General features: G+C 39.9%; 1 protein-coding gene across 5 annotated transcripts in view; it reads right to left on the reverse strand.

Moving 5' to 3' along the window:
• The window catches only part of RNF38 (ring finger protein 38), a 78,702-nt gene that overhangs the window by 26,819 nt on the left and 27,789 nt on the right, over positions 1 to 24,094 (reverse strand). For 3 of the 5 annotated variants that reach the window (XM_049773512.1, XM_049773489.1, XM_049773481.1), the window contains exons 2-3: positions 5,467 to 5,660; positions 883 to 1,096 (exon numbers count right to left, since the gene is read on the reverse strand). In XM_049773512.1, coding sequence (XP_049629469.1) covers positions 883 to 1,096; positions 5,467 to 5,573 — 321 coding nt within the window. In that variant the 5' untranslated portion in view covers positions 5,574 to 5,660. Of the gene's footprint in view, positions 1 to 882; positions 1,097 to 5,466; positions 5,661 to 22,362; positions 22,513 to 24,094 lie in introns of all 5 variants that reach the window. The other 2 variants (XM_049773504.1, XM_049773497.1) reach the window with 1 other exon arrangement.

A 24,094-nucleotide genomic window follows, 5' to 3' on the forward strand; every position in this document is an offset into this window, starting at 1 on the left:
GTGATGATCAGGGATTACTCCTGGCTGTGCACTCAGAAATTGCTCCTGGCTTGGGGAACCATATGGGATGTTGGGGGATTGAACCGCGGTCTGTCCTAGACTAGAGCGGGCAAGGTAGACACCTTACCGCTTGCACTACTCCAGCCCCAAGACAAGATTCTTACTTCCCCCAACACACACATTCTATACTAGTGGCCTTTCCAGCCCATGTTAATCTTTTAATGCCCCACTATTTTTTTTTATTTTTTTTTCCTCTTCCTTTTGTTGTTCAAATAATCAGGAGACTCTTACATTTGGTTGTGATGCTTGTACACACTTAGTTTTGATGTGATAGAGAGCAGTTTTTCCTTACTCCAAGGCAGGACAGAATTTTTGCCTCTAGAGCTGGAGCAATAATACAGGGGATAGGGCATCTGCTTGTGTGCAGCCCACCTACGGTCAATCCCAGACATCCTATATAGTACCCTGAGCCCCACCAGGACTGATCCTGAGTGCTGACCACTGCCAGGTGTGGTCCCAAAACAGAAACAAAAAAGGGAAACTGGATATAATTTAATTATGAAGAATGAGCAACTTAACTAAAATAATGTTATAGTTCAAAATATAAATATATCTAAGGGTATTATATTTATAAACATTTTTTTTTTGTTTTTTTTTGGTCACACCCAGCAGCGTTCAGGGGCTCCATGCTCAGAAATCGCTCCTGGCAGGCTCAGGGGGCCATATGGGATGCTGGGATTCGAACCACAGACCTTCTGCATGCAAGGCAAACACCTTACCTCCATGCTATCTCTCCAGCCCCCTATTTTTAAAATTTACAACAACAACAACAATAAAAACCTCAATAAACTGCAGCACAGCTTCCCCACATTGTTGTTATACCTGATCATGTATGTCAACCATTACTGCATTCTGTTGGGGTGGATGAGCAGCAGGGTGTAATAGACGGGGAGATACATTCGGAGGGTGAAAGGCTCGAGGTTCCTCTATTGCTTGCTGCTGTGCATAAGGAAGATGGTGATAGTTTTCATCTTGACTAATGGAATTATGCCGAGACAGACGATCCCTTCTTCCTCTCTGGCGCCTGACAGGAGGACTGTAATACAGAAAAGATCAAAAAGGTCAATTTAGGGGCTGGAGTGATAGCACAGTGGTAAGGAGTTTGCCTTGCATGCGGTCAACACAGGACGGACCCCAGTTCAAATCCTGGCATCCCATATGGTCCCCTGAGCCTGTCAGGAGCAACTTCTGAGTGCAGAGCCAGGAGTAACTCCTGAGCGCCTCTAGGTATGACCCAAAAATCTCTCTCTCTCTCTCACTCACTCACTCACTCACTCACTCACTCACTCACTCACTCACTCACTCACACACACACACACACACACACTAGGTATGACCCAAAAATCTCTCTCTCTCTCTCCCCTCTCTCTCTCTCTCTCTCTCTCTCTCTCTCTCTCTCTCTCTCTCTCTCTCTCTCTCTCTCTCTCTCTCTCTCTCTCTCTCTCTCTCTCTCTCTCTCTCACACACACACACACACACAGCTTTAAAAAATTTATAAACTGAGAAGTCGGAGCAATAGCACAGAGGTAAGGCATTTGCCTTGCATGTGGCTGACCCGGGACTGGCCTGGGATTCAATCCCCGGTATTCCATATTGTCCCAAGACTACCAGGAGTGATTTCTGAGTGCAGAGCCAGGAGTAATCCCTGATATCGCTGAATATGACCCAATAACCAAAACCAAAACGAAACAAAACAAACTAGAAATTAAATATTCATGTTTTAACAAAAATTTAAATGTGGCTCTCAGTTCTCATCTATGAATCAATAAACTAGGATTTTAATTTAATATGAAAATGCTTACTAAAATAAGTAACAAATTCTAGCCATTTTATAAGTTTTAATATTATCTTACTCCCTTTATTTTATAAACATTAAAACTTCTTTTTTGGACTTTTGTGACATACCCAGCAAAACTCAGTGTAAATCCCAACTTTGTGCTAGGGGACTAGGGCTGGTCAGCTTCATGTAAGGCAAGTGTATTACCCACTGTACTATCTTTGCATCCCAAATATTAAATACATTTTTATCTATAGACATCTTGTACCATTTCTCTTATGATTATAGTCAATATTTACTTATGAGATAAAGTAGTACGTTCTAATTTTTTTGTTTGTTTGATTTTTTTGGGCCACACCCGATGATGCTCAGAGGTTATTCCTAGCTATGCACTCAGAATCGCTCCTGGCTTGGGGAACTACATAGGACGCCGGGATTTGAGCCATCTGTCCTGGATCGGCTGCATGCAAGGCAAATGCCCTACTGCTGTGTTATTACTCCAGCTCCCAGTATATCCTAAATTAAAAAGAAAATCAAAATGGAAAAATGTAACAACTAAAAACTGAATTTGCTCACAATTGCAAATACTAATCTTGATATAGCAGCAAAGAATCCCAAGTATATAGAATTTTTCACTATAATCTGGTTATTAAAGATCAGTTTTACTTTAATGCACCAATCATTATAGCAAACTGTTATGGTGCATGGATTTCCATTTGTTACTTGTCTATATAATTCTATAATTTGTCTCCACTGCCTATTTACAATGGTTCAGCACCACTTCAATTAAAAACAGCAGCAGAGCTCATTAAAATGTACTCCACATTGGATAAAAGACAAAAAAGAAAACCTTCTTTCAAACAAGTTAAACAAGCACCTGAGCAATCTTTGAGAAGCCCACTGATGTCTCTGCAAAGTCAGATCACTTTCCTTGAATGTGGACAATCTGGGTTCAATCCCTGGCATTCCAATCCCCACAAGCATTGCATGAGTAATTCCTGAGCACAGAGCTCAAAAAGTTAAAAATTAAGTTCTACTTTGCATCTTCAAATGTTTTTTATTTCCAATCTTAAATAACAGGTAACACAATACTGCTCTGATAAAGTCCCTCCGGTTCTTTCAAAATTCTGTATCTGTAGTGTATCTTTTTTGTGTCAAAAATCTATATCCAGGGCTGGAGTGACAGCACAGCAGTAGGGTGTTTGCCTTGCATGCAGCTGACCAGGGACAGACCCAGGTTCCATTCCCGGCATCCCATATAGTCTCATGAGCCTGCCAGGAATAACCCGAATGCTACCAGGGATAGCCTGAAAACCAAAATAAAAACAAAAATAGGGGCCTGAGTGGTAGCTCAAGTGATAGGGCGCTTGCCTTGCACACTCTAGCCTAGGACAGACTGCAGTTCAATCCACCAACGTCCCATATGCACCCCCAAGCCAGGAGCGATTTCTGAGCGCAAAGCCAGGAGTAAGCCCTGAGCATCACTGGTGTGGCCCAAAATTAAAACAAAACAAAACAAAACAAAACAATAAAACCCAAAACTAAACAAAACAACCCCTCCAAATTCTTATATCCATTTTTTAATTTAAACTTCATTTAAATTTATGAAACTGTTCATAAGTTGTTTAAGGTATTCATGTTCTAACCCCAATCCCAGCACCACTGTGACCTTCCCTCCACTAATGTTCCCAGTTTTCTCCTTATCCCCTTAGCAAGCACAAAGTAAATTTTATATTGCTTGTTACAACTAAGTGGCTAATGGAATCATAAAAAAAAATACTTCATTAAAAGAAAATTAGTACTGTAAAAATTGCTATATTTTATAATGGGGTCATGAAGTCATTGTCTGAGGGTTACTAAGATGTTTATTGAGTCTTTTCTTTTTTCATTGATCTTAGCTGGGTTCTATGCTACTTTCTCATCTAAACTGGTGTGCTGTCAGTATTGTGGAATTTGGAGCTGTTGCACAGCTGCATATGCAGCCATGTGGCTTCAGGATCTAGAAAAATGAGCCCATGAATTTACATGGTGACAGCTGTTGAAGGTTCTGGGCTGTGGCTGTGGTTCTGGGGCTTCTGGTAGTATGGGGCTTGGAATAGGTCACCCTCACTCCAAGAAGACCTTTTTCAGTCCAAAAACCAGTGTACCTAGAGTTTTTTGTCCATTTGGTGTTTCTGCAGAAATTAATCATGAAGTAGTGAAATTGAGCCAGCCATTGGCATGGCTGAGGGTGTGGGTGTGCATGTGGGGCCTTCAGGAGGGTGAGGACTTGGGAGTGTGCCCCAAAGTTTTCTATGAGACCAGTGTCTAGGGGCCTCGCTTGCATATCTTCAAAAATTAATCATGAATTTGTGAAAATGGCTGATGAGTTTACATGGCAGTGGCTGTGGAATGTGGGCACTCCTATTCTATTTTATTAAATTTAGTTTGGTTTCTTAAATGTTTTTTGAGGTCTAGGTAATTTAAAATATCAACCTGGACAGAAAGGTAGAGTTCAAGAATAAGGAACCAGCATGCTGGGCTTCTAGCTAAAACATTGCTCCTGGCTTGTAAATGGCTGGCTACATTCTGCATGTGTGCTCATGTGCCAGAAGAATGGCACTCTGAGGTCTCATTTTCAAAGATTGTTAATGGTACTGCATTGCATGAGAGGCCCAACCTTATGAATTCATTCAAACTTAAGAGGATCCCTTTTCAAATACAAGTTAAGGCTGTATCAAACATATACTGAAACAGTCTATATATAAAGCACCATCCTAAATCAGGAGCTTATCAATATCTTAGATTATTAACACTCAGACATGCAAACTGTTGTCTCATTCTAAGCATGCATTATTTTCCTGAAAGAATATATTAATAACTTATAGCTAATAAGTATATTATTATATATCGTTAACTAATTAGAGGTAAACTAAGGAGGAAGGAAGAAGTTCAGGCTGCAGTGTACTCTTCTCAGAAGCAAAGACAAGAACTAAGTCCCAAGCAAAAGAAGGCCAATAGTTGTCACTCATCATAGACTCCATACTTTTTTAATTTGGGGGGTGGGGGGGAGTCCTATACCCAGCAGCACTTGGGTTACTCCTGGCTCTGCATTCAGAAATTACTTATAGTAGGCTCGGGGAACCGTACGGAATGCTGGGGATCAAACTTAGGTCGCCATGTGCAAGGCAAAGCCTCACCTGCTGGTCCCAGTCTCAATACTTTCTATAAGAAACTTAACTGAGCTTCCATATGCTTTAAAGGACACAAAAGAAACAAAAAAAAGTGGACACAGGTAGCATTTTCTAGGATTTCTCTATTTTCTTTAGAGTTGTAATCTATAAAATGCATTCTCACATTGTCAGATTGCTAGTCCATTTTACTACTAACTCACTTTGTCTTATCTGCAAGAAAGCTAAATTAACATATAACAGCAATGACTGGGGTTAGGAAAAGAAACTTCAGTCTGTTTCAACTTTTCGTTAATCATGAACTTAATGAATTCTCAAGATTTAGAGCAGGAGTCTGAACAATGTTCAATTATAGTATTTTTTTTGTATGTAAGTGCATGCTATAATTTGTTCATAAATTAAAAACTCATCAATTTACTGATGGGAGCAAATTTAAGAAATCAATTATAATCAACCAACCTTCTTCTGTTGCGTGCAGGTGTGTTGCATCGTTCCCCTGAGAAGTGATGTTGGTTTGGTCGAACTGAAGGGGGCTGCCTATTTGATGTCATCTCCCATGGTCGCATTGGTGGTGAGGGAGCTGGTGATGCTGTTGTATAATCAAAGACTGAATGAGAGAGGCGCTGTCTCTTGGGACTTGGACTATCTTCACTCTGCCAATGCAACAGAATTAATTAAGATTACGTTTGTGTGTGTGTGTGTGTGTGTGTGTGTGTGTGTGTGTGTGTGTGTGGTTTTTGGGTCACACCTGGCAGTGCTCAGGGGAAACTCCTGGCTCAATGCTCAGAAATTGCTCCTGGCAGGCACGAGGTACCATATGGGACGCCGCATTCGAACTGATGATTTTCTGCATGAAAGGCAAACGCCTTACCTCCATGCTATCTCTCCGGCCCCTATTAAGATTACTTTTAAGGATTTTTCAATCTTTATAATGTACATGTGTTTAAAGAGAAAAAGTGCTCTTTATCCAATACCTTTATTAGGTGTTTGTTTTGTGACCACACCCTATGATACTCAGGAGTTACTCCTTGCTCTGAGCTTAGGAATCACTCCTGGGGAACTTGGGGACCATTTGGGATGCAGGTTGGTCAAGTACAAGGCCCTACCTGCTGTGCTGTCACTTCAGCACCAGAACCAAATACCTTTAAAGCAAACTTGACATATGTGTACACAACAACATGAATTATATGATACTTGATTACATCTCTACAGTTCTAAACTGAGAAATCCAATACATTCACCCATGAATTAACATTTTAAGCATTCACTGTAAATTTCACTCTCAGTGGGAAGAGATACAATCTAAGTTGACATCTGTTTTGATTCTAAATCATATTCTTTTTTTTTTTTTGGTTTTTGGGCCACACCCTGTGACGCTCAGAGGTTACTCCTGGCTATGCGCTCAGAAGTTGCTCCTGGCTTGGGGGACCATATGGGACACCGGGGGATCGAACTGCGGTCCGTCCAAGGCTAGCGCAGGCAAGGCAGGCACCTTACCTTTAGCGCCACCGCCCGGCCCTAAATCATATTCTTATATATTCCTGTTGTTTAATGTCACACTTATTGTTCCAGATAGTTCATTTGGGGACGGAGATATAGCTCAGTGATAGAGACCCTTCATGTGAGACCCTGAAATCCAAATCAAGTCTATATAGCTAAAATGGGCTCTCTAAAACAAGTCAGTCAACTGATCTACTTGCATCGATTCTTAAATTCTATCGTTGGAAAGACATGGAGCTTCAGGGAGATTAATATATAATTCAAAGCCTTTATGTTTTAACACGTTTAAAAGTCTCAAAGGTAGCCCTGCGACTACTTGCTCATTATTAAACTATAAAATTGGTGTGGATCACATGACTGATTTATTCTTTCTCTACAATTTCCCTACTGAGTCTCAGCAAAACTGTCAAAATTATAAATTAACAAAAAGTCTCTGAGGATGTATGTTTCCAACTGTAAGTTCTAATTATTTTGAATATCAGAATACTTTTAGTTCCAAAATAACTGCTGCCTGCATTTGGATTCCAAATTATATCACAAATAATGTTAACAGAGTACAGGGTACTTCATACATTTGATTTTAAAAGATAAGCATAAAGTACAATGAACCAAATTGCTATTTTAATCATTTCAAATTATTTAACAGATTAATTTTGCTATTAAAATACTTATTTTTGCCCTTGACTTTAATATAAAAATAATTTATGTTTTAAAAAATGCTAAAACTTAAAAAGAAAAATAATCACAGAAATGTAGACATTTTGATTAGATCAAAAATGAACATGTGGCACTGTGCCAACCTAAGAAACTGTGAATTTTATCTATAAATTATAGAAATAAACACCAATTGTTAAAAATAGGTTTAAGGGCCGGAGAGATAGCATGGAGTTAAGGCGTTTGCCTTGTGTGCAAGAGGATGGTGGTTCGAATCCCAACATCCCATATGGTCCCCCAAGCCTGCCGGTAGCAATTTCTGAGCATAGAGGCAGGAGTAGCCCGAATGCTGCCAGGTGTGACCCAAAAAAACCGGGGGGGGGGGGGGGGCGGAGGCTTAAAAAACATTTGGTACAGCAGAAGGTACTTTCCTTGCATTATTGCTGACGTGGGTTTGATCCTTGGTCATTACATATGGTTCCCTAGCACTGATTCCTGAACATAGAACAGTAGTAAACTTTGAACACACAGGTGTGATCTATATTCCACCCACAGTCATACACATATGTTCAATAATTTTTTTAAAGGGGTGGGTGCTCCATACCTGGCAATGCTCAGGTCCTACTCTTGGCTCTGCACTCAGGAATCACTTCTAGTAGTGATTCTGAGTGGCATACCAGAGAATGAACATGAGTGGGCCATGTGCAAGGCAATTACCCTGGCTTGCTGTACTATGTGTATGTATATGCAGTATATGTACGTATATACATATATGTATATACTGTACACATATCTAATGTGGCCCCACAAAAAAATTGTCTTAAAAAAAACTATACATTTTGTGCCGGAGAGATAGCATGGAGGTAGGGCATTTGCCTTGCATGCAGAAGGACAGTGGTTCGAATCCCAGCATCCCATATGGTCCCGAGCCTGCCAAGAGCAGTTTCTGAGCGTAGAGCCAGGAGTAACCCCTGAGCGCTGCTGGGTGTGACCCCCCCCCCCAAAAAAAAAACCTATAAATTTTTTAGTGATACTGAACTATGAGGGCTTACACTTCTTATAACAAATGCTTTTTTCTTAAAAGTAAAAATTTAAAATAATTTTAAGTAACACATATGAAAAATTTCCATTTCTACTCTGTGCATTAGTGAATGAAGAAAAAAATTAAAAAGAATTATGTACACTAGGCAAAATGCCTACTTTATTCAAAACAGCAAGAAACCACAAACTTACAAAGCTAGTTTACTATACTACACTACTGTATTGTACACCATGTATGTCACAAATGAATAGATTATGAAGATGTGGTATCTATACCAAACAGTATGTAGCTGCACGGAATAATGAAATAATGTAATTTTCTGCAAGTTGTTTGGAACCACAAGATGGATGGTACAATGAATGAAGTCAGGAGAAAAAAAACACAGGCTGATCTCACTTATCTGTGGTATAGAATAGCTGGATGAGGAAATGTAATGTAGTAAAGTGGGGAATACCTAGATTATCCTTCAGAATCCAAAGTTTAGGGTGGAAGACTAAGGAGGAAAGAAATTATGGAAGAAAAAAAAAAGAAATTATGGCAGTTAGGGCCAGAATGATGGCGCAAGCAGTAGGGCATTTGCCTTGCATGCGCTAACCTAGGATGGACCTCAGTTCGATCCCTCAGAATCCCATATGGTCCGCAAACCAGAAGCAATTTCTGAGCACATAGCCAGGAGTAACTCTTGAGCATCACCACGCATGCCCCCCCCCAAAAAAAAAAGAAATTAAGGCAGGCAGGAAGATGATGAGAAGGGAAGTAATGGGCAAACAACAAGGAATGAGGACATGGGAAAAATGTATAGCTATAAACTCAATAAATCCAGATTCAATAACACTGAAAACATAAATCTAAATTGCAAGCACCAAACTTTATAATGTGCCTTTCAAGATGGCAGGGAGGGGGTAGGGATAACGAAGTATGGAATATTAATGAAAGGAGCTGATATACTGGCAGTGAGATTGGAGTTGAAATATATATTTAAATTCAATTATCAGTAACTTATTTTGTAAATCATGGTTAAATAAAAAAATTTTTAAATGAAAAAAGTAAAACAAAAGAACTGTACATTAAGGCAGTATGCCTTACTTTTTCAATTCAAAACAGCAAGGAAGCATAATGATTTATTTAAGGAGAAATCTTACAAAGTTAGTTTACTACAATGCAAAGTAGTTTCACTATATTCCTGATCAATTTTAGTTTTCTAAGAAATAGCTTCGAGAAAACAAAGAGGCAGTAACCTACAAAGAAACCAGAATAAGATTAATTATTGGGTCTGGAGTAATAAAACAACAAGCAAAGTGCTTGCTCTGCATGAAGATGACCTGGATTTAATCCCTGGTATCAAACATGCTGTCCCTTAGATACCTGCCCCAGCTCTTCTGGAAGTGATCCATTAAGCAAAGAGCCAGGACTAAGCCCTGAGCACAGATGAATGGGGCTTAAAAAAGAGAGAGAGAAAGAAAAAATAGAGAATTAAGATTCAACACAAAATTTCCATAGAAATCAAAAGATGCTAAGTGTTCTGAGGAAATAACATTAAACCTAAGATTTGTAATCAAGTTTATTAATCTATTTAAAGGCAAAAGCAAATAATTTTCTATGTAAACATGCATAAACTGGCATCTTAAACATCTTTTCAGGAAATTTTACTCAGCTCACTTTTTACATGATGTCTACCTCTCACAGGTCCAGAAGTGCTAGGGTTCGGGATCAATATGGTCATGCTCAGTGATGCATGAGGTCCTCCACAATATAATTTGTGAGTCCGGGGACCAAATTTGAGGCCCATGCATTCAAAGTATGATCCCAGAGCTATCTCCCTTAACACTATCCTTACTTTCCCTTTAGTCAATATAATCCTTTTTGCTTGTTTCTCTAGGCTCTTCAGGAAATCATCCTGTGAACCCTCGAGTTCTTAACACCTTCACAGGTGCCACCAAAAAGTATTTTTAAAATAAATGCAAAGCAGAATCAGGAGGATTATACCTATTGTACCTAGGCTGGATTTCAAACTTGCTTCTGAATTTTTGGGAGCTCATGACAGGGCTTGGAGACTACTCCTGGCTCTCTGTTTAGGTTTCTTCTCAGGGGGCATATAGTGTAATACATAGGAATCAAACTGGAGTTCAAACTGGGTTGGGGTTGGCAAGTAGGGCTGAGAACAGATGAATAAATAAACTATGTAACATCCATACAACGGAATACTATGCAGCTGTTAGAAAAATGAAATCATGGGCCCGGAGAGATAGCACAGCGGCGTTTGCCTTGCAAGCAGCCGATCCAGGACCAAAGGTGGTTGGTTTGAATCCCGGTGTCCCATATGGTCCCCCGTGCTTGCCAGGAGCTATTTCTGAGCAGACAGCCAGGAGTAACCCCTGAGCACCACCAGGTGTGGCCCAAAAACCAAAACCAAAACCAAAAAAAAAATGAAATCATGAAATCTGCTTATATATGGATGAATATGAAAAATATGCTGAGGAAGAGTTATAAACCCAGAATGATTTCTGGGATATAAAAATACAAGATAGTATGGTAATAATCCCCAAGACAAAAGAGACAAGGGCCAAGAGGACCAGTCCATGGTAGAAAGCTTACAATAAGAGAGGGGGAGTACAGTTAAGGCAGAGAAAGGACCACTATGACAATGATAGATGGAAATGCTCACTCTGTACAAGAAATGGGTGCTGAAAGGAGGTAAAGTGATATGCATGATATACCTTAAGTAACATATTGCAAACCACAATGTATAAAGGGAAGGAGGGGAATGGAGAGGGAGGGGGAAGGGGAGAGGGGGGAGAGAGGGAGAGAGAGATAATGTTTGCTAGAGGCAGGAAGGAGAGGGAGAGAGGAGGAGGTAAAGAGGGAGAAAAACAGGGACAATGGTGCAATGATGATGGGAAATGTAAATGCACTGGTGAAGAGGTGGATGTGAAGGGACACTGTATGAAACTTAATCATGAACAACTTCGTAACAAAGTATCTCACAATGATTCAATTTATTTTACTTAAAAAAAACCTGCAAGAACCTTACTTCAGTACTCTGATGAAAAAAAAAAAAAAAAGAAAGAAAAAACAGCTTTTGAGCTCCAATCCACGCTCAAAGAAAAAAAAAACCCACCTGATTTTTTAGGCCCACTTCAGTTTCTGATTCAGAAAGTTTGGGTGAGGACCCAAAATTTGAGATTTATTTTTGGTTTGGGGCCACACTTAGCAGTGCTCAGGAGTAACTTCCTGGCTCTGAGCTCAGGAATCACTCCTGGTGGGTTCATGGACCACATGGGACTGAAGTCAGGTAGATTGCTTACAAGGCAAATGCACTACTCACTGTACTATCATTCAGGCCATAGAATTTGAATTTTTAACAATTTCTCCTGATGTTTACTGTTGCAGATCTAAGACTACACTTTGAAAATCAATGAACTAAAGAAATTAAGAATTAAGAGATTTAGGGCCCTAAAGGATACCTAAGGATATCCTAAGGATACAACAACAACAACAAAATATTATTAGAATAAGAAAATTCTGGGGCCTGAGACAGCACAGGGGTAGGGTAGGGCGTTTGCTTTGAAAACGGCTGACCAAGGATGAACCTAGGTTCGATCCCTGGTGTCCCATATGGTCCCCCAAGCCAGGAAGAATTTCTGAGTGCTTAGCCAGGAGTAACCCCCCCCCACCCCCAGTGTCACCGGGTGTGGCCTAAAAACAAACAAAATTTAATTCTCTCCTGGGGCCGGAGTGGTGGCACAAGGATGATCAATCATCCTTGTGGGGCCAGGAGTAACCCCTGAGCATACCAGGTGTGGCAAAACAAACAAACAAACAAAAAAGAAATTCTCTCTTCAACTTGGCTGATTTTAGAAAGTGCTAAGTACTGAGAACCTGAATCTGAGATGTAGATTCAAATCAAGTACAAGTACTTTCTCTGTTGGTATAGCTACTACTAGAGTACACAAAAGAGGTGGGAGAGAAGAGAAGGAGAGAGACAGATATTAAGTATCTGATACACAGCCAGGAATGTCCAGAGCACAGCTAAGTATGGCCCAGAAACAAAAACCAAAAAGTTAAGTGCTATGTAAAATACAACAAAGGCATATATATATATAAATATATATATGTTAATAATGAAATTTTAAATAAAAATGGGAGATGCTGAATCAAACTTTTCCCAAATAAGAAAAATATTCCAATTCCTGGATAGAAACTAGTGGAATAAATGTGCTTTGAATTTTAGCAGCCAGTAGTGAGCCCCAAGGACTCCTAAGAGTGAAATATAAAAATGTATAGTCACGGGCCCAGAGAGATAGCACAGCGGCGTTTGCCTTACAAGCAGCTGATCCCAGGACTAAAGGTGGTTGGTTTGAATTCGGGTGTCCCATATGGTCCCCTGTGCTTGCCAGGAGCTATTTCTGAGCAGACAGCCAGGAGTAACCCCTGAGCACCGCTGGGTGTGGCCCAAAAACCAAAAAAAAAAAAAAAAAAAAAGGCACAGCATGAGTCAAGAGTTCCCAACTCTTTTAGCAAAATTCCCACTTGCCTTAAAATTATACTTAATCAAAGCTGATAGTCTCATTCCAATGTTTTTTAAATGTTACATTAAAATGTTCAAAGGAGAAATACATAGAATTGCATTCATTTTAAATGGCAGTATGAAAGCACTTAAAAAAAATAACGAGCACACCACATGAAACTGGCTAATAGAGAACTACCAAGAGAAACAATTTTTGCTTGCAAAATAAGGTTATATGAGAAATGGCTGGGAGATAGCTCAAGAGGCTGGAGCACTAAGCTAATAGTAACTGAGAACTACTGGGTGTGGCCCCAAAGCTAAAAAATAAAAATAGAGATAGCAGGAAATGAACGTTAAAATTGAATCACACAACAGTACAATATGATCTTACTCAAAAACACCAAACTTTGATGTTTGTTTTAAATTAAAACTATTGTTAGTGTGTAAAGTAAGAGAGGTTTTTGGTTCTTTTTTTAAATTGAAACCTAGATGTGCAGGAAGAGAAAGAGGAAATGTGTGTTAAGGAAGAATTTGGGCTTAAAAACTAAACTTTGGGGACCGGAGAGATGGCATGGAGGTAAGGCATTTGCCTTGCATGCAGAAGGACAGTGGTTTGAATCCCGGCGTCTCATTTAGTCCCTGAGCCTGCCAGGAGTGATTTCTGAGTGTAGAGCCAGGAGTGGCCCCTGAGAGCTGCCGGATGTGACCCCACTCCCCTGCCCCCCAAAAAAAGAAAAGAAAACTTCAGAGTTTAAACTACATTCAGAAATAAAAGTGGGGCAGAATAATAGCACAGCAGGTAGGGCATTTGCCTTACATAACCCTCCCACCCCAAAGAAGTGTTTCTAGGGACCAGAATGATAGTAAAATAGGTAAGGTACTTTGCTTTGCATAAGGCTGACCCAAGTTCCATTCCCAGCATTTCCATATGATCCCTTGGCCTTGCAGGAGCAATCCCTGAGCACAGAACTGTGAGTAAGGCCTGAAAACCGTGGGTATGGCCCCAAAACAAATTTAAAGTTTAGTGAAGCTAAACCAAAAACAGGTCATAATGACCAAACTACAAATAAATGAACATAGTACTATTTCACAGCATTCAAAGGATTTTAATTGTATAATGTCTAACCATGATTATTTCTCAACTTCAGAAAAATAACTCATCTTTATAAGTAGACTAAAATATCTTTCTTCTAGGATATTATTTTGCTTTTATTGGAACATAAAGGAGGCTAAAGATTCTATTATGAGATATCTCATCAAGTATGTAACCAAAAAATCAGGGTCTGGATCAATGTGAATCAATTGTAGTTCAGTGGTATGATCCTGAGTTCATTTTCTGATAGCATTAATAAAAAAGGACATGGTGCCGAAGTGATAGCACAGTGGTTTTGCCTTTATGCAGCCAATAAAGTGCGGACCCCAGTTCAAATCCTGGCATCCCATATGGTCCCCCAAGCCTGGCAGGAGTGACTTGTAAGTGTGTAGTGCAAAGCCAGGAGCACTGCTGGGTGTGACCCAACCCCCCCCCCCAAAAAAAAGACTTGAGAAATAGTACAATGTGTCTGTGCTTGTCTTGTACCCAGCCAATTTTGAGTTTGACTGGCAGCACCCTATATGGTCCCCAGAATTCCCTTTTTTTTAATGTGAAATATGATGTAATATTACTGAGCTAATTTCTTATTAGGAGTGATACCTAAGTGCAGTAAGCCCTGAGCACCGCTAAGTACAACCTGAATACCAAAACCAAACAAACAAAAACAAAAATAAAAAATCAGAACCTGGGGCCTAAGAAATTGCTCAAAGACTGGAATATATACCTTGCATGTAAGAGGAGGAGCTCTGGTTTGATACCTGATACTACAGATTTTCCCATCTTACTCTATTACTGTGGGGTGGTGGCCCCCAAAGGGAAAACAACAAAAATTCAGCACTTAGCTTTTTTTTTTTGGGGGGGGGGGTCCACACCCAGCAGTGCTCAGAAATCGCTCTTGACAGGCAAGGGAGACCATATAAGATGCCGGGATTCAAACTACTGTCAGTCCTGGGTAAGGTGCTATCTGTCCAGCCCCCAGAACTTTGCTTTTTAATATGCCCAAGTTTGTCTTTCCTTTTATTAATGATGAAACAAAAGGAAGGAACATTTTATCAATCCCATCCCTATTTGTGTGTGTGTGTGGGGGGGACACCCAGCAGTGCTCGGGCTTACTCCTGGAAGGCTCAGGGATGCCAAGGAATCGAACTCTAGGTCAGATGCATGCAAGGCAAGTACCCTACCCACTGTATTATCTCTTCAGCCCCAAAAGAACAGTTCTATGTGCTAGAGCAGGGGTCTCAAACTCTGGGCCGCAAATGGCCCTCCATACAACATTTTGTGGCCCTGCCCTAGAGGAATCTTTTTTTGTTTTGTTTTAGTTGTTTGGGTCACACCCCCCAATGTTCAAGGCTTACTACTGACTTTGCACTCAAGGATCACCCCGATTTTGCCTCCTACGGCCCCTAGGTAAATTGAGTTTGAGACCCCTGAAGTGTTTGGGAAAGGAACTCCATTGGTGTAACATTACAATCCCATCATAACACAGAGCTGCTTTATGAAAATACTCGCTATTATTTGGTTTTCAAAGGACATTATTTTTACTCCAAGAAATTAGTTCAGTAATATTACATCATGTTTCACATCAAAAAAATTTTACAAATGGCCATAACTGCTAATCTAAAAGTGATTTCCCAAGTTTAAGGAGACTTAAATGCTATATATTTAGTTTGCTATTTTGGAACCACACCTAATGGTACTCAGTGGCTACTCCTGGCTGGGGTTCTGTGGTAAGACAGTCACTCCCAGTGGAACCCAGAATCAAATCCAGAGCTGTCATGCAAAGCATGCATTCAGCCCTTTCTAACTAGCACTCTTTGACACTCCAAACACCAACATTTTAAAATAATCTTATTAGTAATCTCAAGTCCTATATTGGTCTTAATTTTAATTACTCAAATCATTAGTTGATAAAAACGTGATGCTATATCCAGTTCTATTGAAACATTATTTAATGCACCAAGAAACAGATCAACAGTTAAAAAAAATTCAATTTACAGGCAGAAAAGCAAAAATTTTTTTTTATTTTTGCGTCACACCCAGAGGCTTTCAGGGGTTATTCCTGGCTCTGCACTCAGAAATGGCTTCAGGCCAGCACAAGGGACCATATGGGATGCCGGAACCACTGTCTATCCTGGATCAGCTGCGTGCAAGGCAAACGCCCTATTACTGTGCTATCTCTCTGGCCCCAGAAAAGCAATTTTAAATAGAAAAGATATAGTCAGGGGCTGGACCGGTGGTGCAAGCAATAAAAAAAAAAAAAAAAAAAAAAAGATATTCAAAGGATCCCTTAGCCAGGGGTCTCAAACTCAATTTACCTGGGGGCCGCAGGAGGCAAAGTCGGAGTGATCCTTGAGTGCAAAGTCAGTAGTAAGCCTTGAACATTCGGAGGTGTGACTCAAACAACTAAAACAAAACAAAACAAAAAAAGATTCCTCTAGGGCAGGGCCACAAAATGTTGTATGGAGAGCCGTTTGCGCCCGAGGGCCTGGAGTTTGAGACCCCTGCCTTAGACAAACCCACATGGATTTGACTGTAGACATAAACTTCAGAAAATAGCTAGCTAGAGTGTAGAGCCAGGAGTAGCCCGAGTGCTGCTGGGTGTGACCCAAAATCAAAATCAAACAAACAAAAAAAGGAAAAAAGGAACCAAAGAGAGAGCACGTAGTAGGGCGGTTTGCCTTGCACACAGCTGACATGGGAGGGGCTTGGGTTCAATCCGGCATCCCCTATGGTCCCCTGAGCCTGCCAGGAGCGATTTCAGAGCACAGAGCCAGGAGTAATCCCAAAAAACAAAATAACAACAAGATTCTGACATTTAGATGTAATTATTATTGTCTTCTGGAGTGTTTTTTTTTTTTGGGGGGGGGGGGCGGTGTGTGTCAGGAATCACTCCAGGCAGGCTTGGGATACTATATGGGATGCTACCTGGGTCTGTCCCAGGTTGGCCATGTACAAGGCAAACACCTTACTGCTGTGCTATCTCACTCCAGACCCTGGAGTGTTTTTACATTTCATAATTTTGTTTTGCTTTTGTGCTATACTCACTAGTATCTAGGGTACTACTTTAAGCTAAATTTGGGAGACCATAATGTTCTAAAGACAACCCTAGACTCCTGCACACAAAACCCCTTGAGCTATTATTGCCTTAGCCTGTATTAAATAACTTTAAGCATTTTTAAAAAATGCAAAATATAAAAGATCTTTGATTAGGAGAAATCAAACATAAAACAAGTTAAAGAGGTATGAAGTGGGCCCAGAGCAAATAGCATAGCAGGTAAGGTATTTGCCCTGCATGTGGCTGACCCAAGTTAGATCATCAGGTTTGAACCCTGGCATCCCATATGGTCCCTAGAGGCTACCAGGAGTGATTTCTGATCCCAGAACCAGGAGTAATCCCTGAGCATCACCGGGTATGCTCCCCAAAACAAAAAAAAAAACTCACAAAATGTATAAAGTGCAAAAGGACAAAGAATTTATACATTATAATGACAGCAAAAAGAAAAAAAAAAAAAAGGCAAACCAAAACCAAACAAAGAACAGCTGAATATTTCTGTCGTATAGGACAAAAAAGAATGCCAACATTGTCTTCTCTCTGACCTACCACCTCACCTACCTAGTTGCATACCCAATACCATGATTGGGATGAAAAAAATCAATTAATGGGACCGGAGAGATAGCATGGTGGTAAGGCATTTGCCTTGCATGCAGAAGGTTGGTGGTCGAGTCCCAGCATCCCATGTGGTCCCCGAGCCTGCCAGGAGCTATTTCTGAGCAGACAACCAGGAGTAACCCCTGAGCATCGCCGGTGTGGCCCAAAAACCAAAAAAAAAATCAATTATTTATCTAAAGAATACCTGCAGGGAAAAGTATATCCTTGGAAGAGAGCCTAGTTTCACTTAAGAAAATACAAGTACTTTAAAGGGGGGGGTGGGGTGGGGAATAGCTCAAGGTCTAAAATGGAATATTTCAAAAGAAAAGGTAGAAAGGAACTGAAATAGAAGAACTTGAAGGAAAGAAGAACTCTCTCCCCCCATCTCTTCCCTGCCCCTACCCCCAGCTCACACACATATATACATACACACACCATATACACTAAGGAATTAATTTAGTGAGGTAAATGGGTAACTTCTCCTTTCCATGCATCAACTCAATTTTATACGCTTGAGAAAAGCATAGTATAAACTAAGAAAGCACACCTAGCTTTGGTGTCAGTTTTAGCTGAAGGTATTTGACAACAAAGAGGATGTGGGGATTTACTTCACTAAATACAGAACAGTGGTAGGAAAGTACTAAGTAGGTTAAAAAAATGAAAAGCTCATCTTCCTTGGAACAAAGTATATCCACTGCTTTAAGTGAAATCACAACTATCAAAATTTAGCAGTATCTTAGGCCTTTCTGTGTAGCCAATCACTTAAGCACACACCCTGCTTTCCCTAATCCCTTTAACCTTTCTTCCCTAAACACAAAGCACACACCTTGTTGTAATCCCCTGACATCTTACTTACTGGACTGGCAGACAGAGTCCACACCTTACTCTCCTCTAATATAAATATCCCTTTCCCACTTACAATAAACTGAGTTACTCTCCCAAATTGGCTGGTGGATGCTTCTTTGTGAGTGCTCTACTTGCCTAAAGATCTGGCCCTCAGCAGTGACTTCAACATCCAGTGACTCTGACCTCACCAATGTTGATTCCGCCAAGTAATTGGAAAACTGGCCCAGGTGGAATGGGTCAAAGCACTTCAAAACAAAGCCAGCATATCAAGTGGCAGAGTTTTCCAATTACTTGGAAAAAAAATCATTTTTGTCTTTGTGTGTGAGACTGTGTATGTGGTGGCCACCTCTATGTTTTAAGTCTGTTTGTATTGTATATAATGTCTATGTTGTATATAGCCCTTCCTTCTTGTATTCTTCCATTTCTTTCTCCAGGGAAGAAGATAATGCTGTTACTGCTACTGCTACTACTGCTACTATGTTCTCAGTGGTGCCCTTTTCTCTCACTTACCTTCACCATGGACATGTGTATGCAACTGGCTTTTGAGAGGAGACCCTCGGCTCTAGAACATTTCCTCATCTGTGACTGCTGTGAGCCATTTTTTCAGACTGTACAAGACCACATTGCCGCTGAAGGTGTGATTTGGAATTTATTCTCCCCTCAGACTATTTCAAAAGACTTCAAGAGGATATGAATACCTCCTCTGTATATTTCCTCAATATGTATAATTCTTTATTGTATAGTTCATTATAAAGGTGTAGTGCTTCCCCCTTTGGATTTGCTAGTAGGAATTCATAGTAGATAGAATCCTTTGAGTTTTGTGGGTTTTGGTAGAGATCGTTGGTTTTGTTATTATTCCCCCTTAGGCTCCAATAGTATCCCATGGCACTGTACTTTTTGCATGGGTGCATTTAAAATGGGGAGACTTTAGATAAAGAGGAGTTACTATCCATTAGGGATGGGAACTTCAAAAATGTTTTGTTACAGGGAGATCTTCCACCTGAACATTTGCCATAGTGACTTGATAAGTCAAGTCTTCAGTTTCTTGGACATCAGTCGATCACGGATCCAGCAAGGTTTTCTGCACCTACACTAGGAATTGACCTTCTACCAGGGCAGGCTCTAGAACTGCCTCAGCACCTACTTGGCCCAAGGTGGGCTCCTACGTCACCCTAACAATGCCCTGGAAATCAGTAACCACTTGCTTTCAAAGCAGATGACTTCCCTCCCTGCCTCACCACCTATCAGTGAGATAATACCAGGAAACTTCAAGACACCCTAACTACAACATAGGATCTGTGCAAATACCAAGATCTCTAATTACTGAAGCCTGACTGTGACAACTGTGACTAAAAGCCTTTCCTGGGACAATAAAAAGGGTTTTTGGAGTTAGACAAATCTGTATACCTGGAGCCTGTAGTTGGTCTTATTGAAGGATGCTTTATGGGTAGGGACACCCTGTTTTTAGGCCAAAAGTTTTTCTATTTTTCCCATCCTTTGCTGCACCTATGCAAAACACTACCACTTCTTTTATCTTTTAGATAGACATCCACCTTTTTCTTAGAACCTTGGGGCACAAATTACTTTGTTTTACCTCATATTTCTTCAATGTCCTATAAAGTTAAGAAGGGGGAAATATTGGGCCGGAGAAATAGCATAGAGGTAGGGTGTTTGCCTCGCAAGCAGAAGGATGGTGGTTTGAATCCCGGCATCCCATATGGTCCCCCAAGGCTGCCAGGAGCGATTTCTGAGTGTTGAGACAGGAGTAACCACTGAGCAATGCCGGGTGTGACCCAAAAAAAAACAAAAACAAAACAACAAGAACAAAAAAAAAGGGGGGGGAGATGTAGCTAAAGACCTTACAAACACACTCTTTTAACCTCCAGAGAACACACTTGTTTTCCTTTATCCTGTCTTCCCTAAACACAGAGTATACACCCTGTCACCCTATTGTAATACCTCTCACATCCTAGCAGACTGACAGAATCCACACTTTACTCTCCCCTAATAAAAATAGCCCTTTCCCACCTACAATAAACCTGGGAGTTACTCTCCCAAGGTGGCTGGTGGATGCTTCTTTGTGAGTGCTTTACTTGTCTGATATCTGACCTCACCAGCCTCTTTAACATTTCTGAAATACTAAAATTAGATCAACTCAAATAATTGGAGAGAACAAGCCAAGATTTGCATTCAGGAGGTCCAGGTTCAGCCTTGGTACTAATTTCCTGGGATGAAATGAGAATAGCTGCTGGGAATAGCCCTGGGCAATGCCATTTTTGTCCCCAAACAAAAGGAAACAAAAATTGATTACAGTCTCTGAATTTAAAATTAATGCTTGAAGACTAAAAAGAAGTAAAGAGAACAACAGTGTCAAATAACCAAACTTGATAGATATTAAGATACTAAATCAAGTCCTTTCTTTTATTAGTCTACTACTAAGTATCAAGTTATTGCAGGCTTACTTGTATCATAAACTTGAGTCAATATACTATTTAATTTCATGCAGGTAATTGGAACTGCACTGTGTTTACAGAAGTACATAGAGGGGGTATGGCATCAGGATAGCTCAGCTGCCTGGAGTGCCTTCCATGCATCAGCACTGCTGCATACACCAAGCACAATTCTTGTCTGTCATCTCTAGAGAGACAAGATATTTCTGGCCATTCTGCCAATGGCAGGTATGCAAGCACAACCAAAGTGTTCATCCCTCCAAGAAAGTACAGCTAGAAGTGTTGGAACACAATGAGAGAAATCCCCCAGCAAGCATGTGAGCAAATACCAGGATCAACGGTAGAAGAACTTTGACCTATTAATAGATCCTAATAAGTACAACCAAAAACATAAAAGCACAACAGCTAGGCATAAAAAGCAATAATAATAAAGGAAAAACAGTGGGGGGGGGAAGGAAATAAAGGTGGTATGACATAGTTGACAAGAAATACGGATTTTATTGTTAGCTATTATCTGAGTATATCTGATTTTCTAAAAAAACTCACAACTAGTAAACTATTGATGACTAGTTTCTATAAGATTTAAAAACGAAAAGGCAAGGGGCCCAAGTGTTAGTACAGTGGGTAAGGCCTTTACCTTGCATGCAAACTGACCTCTGTATGATATCTAGCATCTCACATATGGTACCCCTAGCACTATCAGGGATCGTGATTCCCCCACTGCAGTTAGGAATAAACCGTGACATAGCCATGGCCCATAATAAAAAAAAAAAAAAAAAAAACCTCGGGCCCGGAGAGATAGCACAGCCGCATTTGCCTTGCAAGCAGCCGATTCAGGACCAAAGGTGGCTGGTTCGAATCCCGTGTCCCATATGGTCCCCCATGCCTGCCAGAAGCTATTTCTGAGCAGACAGCCAGGAGTAACCCCTGAGCACCGCCGGGTGTGGCCCAAAAACCAAAAAAAAAACAAAAAACCCTCTTCTCCCCCATTACAAAAGGTGAAAATACGTGCAGAGAATCTAGCAAATTCCAACACAGAATTATCAGGTGAACTATCTTCACAAATTCCACATCTATTTTAAATGTGTTACAACCAGCTATCTTTTAAAGGACACCCTAGTAATCTAGTTAGCAAACTGACCATTTTAATTCATATCAACTTATATTCATTTTATAGCAACATTTTAAGTTTCATTCTACAGCCGAGTATAAAGTAACCATTAGAAGGCAACTAACCATTTTTCTTCTCTATAAAGAATGCATTCATATCAAACTCTGGGAACTGAGCAAATAAGTGATGACTATAAAAATAAAACTCTTACATGTTTCAATATTTCCTTTCCTACATAATTTCACATATTATACAATATCTTCTTTCCTGCAGAATTTGGCCGTTAGGACAAAAAAGCAGAAAGACAAACATTATTCAAAAAAAAAAAAAAAACTGGCCAAAAAGTCATATTAAAGAAGTCCCAAGAAGAATACTTACTCCCACATAATAGAAAATAGAATTGAGAAGATATAAGAATTTTGTTTCAAGCCTCCCTAGAAATAACTTAGACTGGCATCTGTTTCTTTCAGTCCTCAGTAGGGAAAGGGTAAATATATAAGAACCTGGAAGAAAGCTTTGAAGTGGGCATCCTCTTGAACGGTAGTGTTCTGATCACTTGGGAGGAGAGGGAACAGGCTCTGAAGTCTCACCCTTTCACAAATCACCTTGTTAGGATGGCCAGGTAGAGGTGCTGTATTGGACCCGGGAGATATCTGGGAAAAAGAGGGAGAAGAAAAGGATAGTTTCATGGCTAGCGCACCAATGTGGAGAGAATCATGCCTCTGCAGACAGTCTGGATTTTCTAGGTATTTGATGATCTTGTTAGCAGAGATTAGGAAGAAATATAAAAATTAATCTTAAACATCATAACAAATATTAAGGATGGAAGGCAAAAGTTGCTCCTGTCAATGGAGTGCTCTTTAGAAACTTGTTTTAAGGCACCGCCTAAGAATTCAAAGTCCTTTGTCAAGTTCCCTCAGGTATGTTAGTGTTAAATTTTGTTGGCATGAACTCTAAAATCCCAAAGGACACCTAGGACTTCATCTTAAGAAAATCTTTAGACTTCATCTAAAATAACATAACAAGCATGGAAGATTAGTACACAGTAGGGCTAGAATTAGTATTTTTCTGCACCCTATTTTTAAAAAGATAATCTTCAAAATGAACATGGCAAAGAAAGATGAGAGTTTTCTGAACATCTGTCAAAACCACAATGATAAGAGGTATGAAAAACAAAAACTGACTTGAGGAATCTCATCATTTCTATTCAACACAAACCTAGAGACTGACCTTCCTAAGGAATAAGGACCATGGTAATAAGCACCAAAGTAAAAGAATTTTAAAAGTATGAATTATAACTGTGGCTTGATTCTATAAACTCTTATGCAAATACACTTAGTCTGTTGCTGCATTATTAATCATAGACATCACAAGCATAACTGGTTCCACTATAGTGAGGAGTGGGTGAAACTGTCCATGCTATATCTTGTTTTCAGAATTTTGTTCCATCAACCATTCAGTTAAATAAGCCAGATGGTTTCCTAAACTCCAAGAAGTTTATGCTATTAAAAAAAAAATAAGAAAACCACAAAGGTATCTTCATCTTCATAGTAGGCCTTGCAACAACAGTACTCTAGTCAGAAAGAGTAAGATAGTTCAGAATGGCTGGTCAGTAAGAAGTTAAAGCAAAAAATAATAATAATAAAAAAAATCATGAAATGAAGTGGCATGCTATTTACATTAATAACCCTGTTATAACAACCTTATCTCATCTGATATTTTTTCTAATTTGCAATCAACTTGGTAAACAGATTAAATATGCCTTGTTACTCATCCTTTGAGTAAAAGCTAAGTAATTGAGGGCAGAACTTCCTAATTCATTACTGTACACTAAATATTTTTGGAAAACAGCTGGAGTTAACATCTATACTAAAAAACAAATGAATGCATTACTACTATCCTGTATCTCTGATGAATTTTACTTTTACTGAATGCTTCCTACACTTGATCTTAGCCAAAAGGCCGAGAAGCGATTACTGAATGCTTCCTACAAGCAGTTATGTCAATTTAAAGGATAAAACATGGAGTCTGCCCTCTAAGAGCCTTATTACAGTAAAGGAAGGAAGGAAGGAAGGAAGGAAGGAAGGAAGGAAGGAAGGAAGGAAGGAAGGAAGGAAGGAAGGAAGGAAGGAAGGAAAACACACTTTAAGATGCCTTAGAGGTTAATATGGGGCTACAGAAGTAGCTCATAGCACTGAGCACATGTTTTAGATGCAGGAGACCAGGTGTGGCACA

The sequence above is a fragment of the Suncus etruscus genome, chromosome 1 (genome assembly GCF_024139225.1).
Source record: "Suncus etruscus isolate mSunEtr1 chromosome 1, mSunEtr1.pri.cur, whole genome shotgun sequence".
Lineage (NCBI taxonomy): Eukaryota > Metazoa > Chordata > Mammalia > Eulipotyphla > Soricidae > Suncus > Suncus etruscus.